Below are 1114 nucleotides of genomic sequence, written 5' to 3' on the forward strand. Positions count from 1 at the left end.
GAGATGTGGGGGGCAGGGGGGATGGGGGGACGGGGACGTGGCGGCAGAGACAGGGGAGGGGTACGTGGGGAACAGGGATGTGGGGGGACGGGGACATGGCGGCAGAGACAGGGGAGGGGTACGTGGTGAACAGAGATGTGGGGGGCAGGGGGGATGGGGGGATGGGGACATGGCGGCAGAGACAGGGGAGGGGTACGTGGGGAACAGGGATGTGGGGGGACGGGGACGTGGCGGCAGGGACGGGGGAGGGGTACGTGGGGAACAGGGATGTGGGGGGACGGGGGGCAGCGGGACTGGGGCGGCAGGGTGCCCAGCGCCCCCCCACTCACTGCCCCTGTCCCGCAGGCTGAGCCCGTACGAGTGGTACAACCCCCACCCCTGCCTGCGGGGCCGCCCCCACGTCCTGGAGAACCAGTACAGCCTCGGCAACAGCCTCTGGTTCCCCATCGGCGGCTTCATGCAGCAGGGCTCCGAGGTGCTGCCCCGGGCCCTGTCCACGCGCTGCGTCAGCGGGGTCTGGTGAGTGCCGGGGGGCTGGAGGGGGGCCTGGAGCCCCGTGCTTTGGGGGTGGCGGCGAGGGTTTCGGGGGGCAGCGGGGAGTCTTGGGGGTCTGGAGCCTTGCGCTCTGGGGGTCTCGGGGGCTGGTCCCTGACCCCACGGCCTCTCCGCCAGGTGGGCCTTCACGCTGATCATCATCTCGTCCTACACGGCCAACCTGGCGGCCTTCCTGACGGTGCAGCGCATGGAGGTGCCGGTCGAGTCCGCCGACGACCTGGCCGACCAGACCAACATCGAGTACGGCACCATCCACGCCGGCTCCACCATGACCTTCTTCCAGGTGACCCCCCCCCCGGGCCCCCGGCGCCCCTCCCTGCCGCCCCCCAGCCCCCAGGCCCCCGGCGCCCCTCACTGCCGACCCACGGCCCCTTGGCCCCCCGGCGCCCCTCACTGCCGACCCGCAGTCCCCGGACCCCGCCTGGGCCCCTCACTCCCGACCCGCAGCCCCTGGACCCCGCCAGCGCCACTCACTGCCGACCCCCAGCCGCCTGCCCCCCTGGCACCCCTCACTTCTGACCCCCAGTCCCCTGCCCCCCAGCGCCCCTCAATCCCAACC

At 73.3% G+C, this 1114-nt stretch overlaps 1 protein-coding gene across 1 annotated transcript in view; it reads left to right on the forward strand.

Annotated features, from left to right (window-relative positions):
- Window positions 1–95: 95 nt before the first annotated feature.
- The window catches only part of LOC112124688 (glutamate receptor ionotropic, kainate 5-like), a gene marked incomplete at its 3' end in the record, with an annotated part of 5360 nt that continues 4341 nt past the window's right edge, over window positions 96–1114 (forward strand). Inside the window, exons 1-3 of the mRNA XM_026662049.1 lie at window positions 96–118; window positions 346–519; window positions 673–838. Of these exons, the coding sequence (XP_026517834.1) occupies window positions 96–118; window positions 346–519; window positions 673–838 (363 nt within the window). The remainder of the gene's footprint in view (window positions 119–345; window positions 520–672; window positions 839–1114) is intronic.

The sequence above is a fragment of the Terrapene carolina genome, unplaced genomic scaffold (assembly GCF_002925995.2).
Source record: "Terrapene carolina triunguis isolate 2854851 unplaced genomic scaffold, T_m_triunguis-2.0 Scaffold21767, whole genome shotgun sequence".
Lineage (NCBI taxonomy): Eukaryota > Metazoa > Chordata > Testudines > Emydidae > Terrapene > Terrapene triunguis.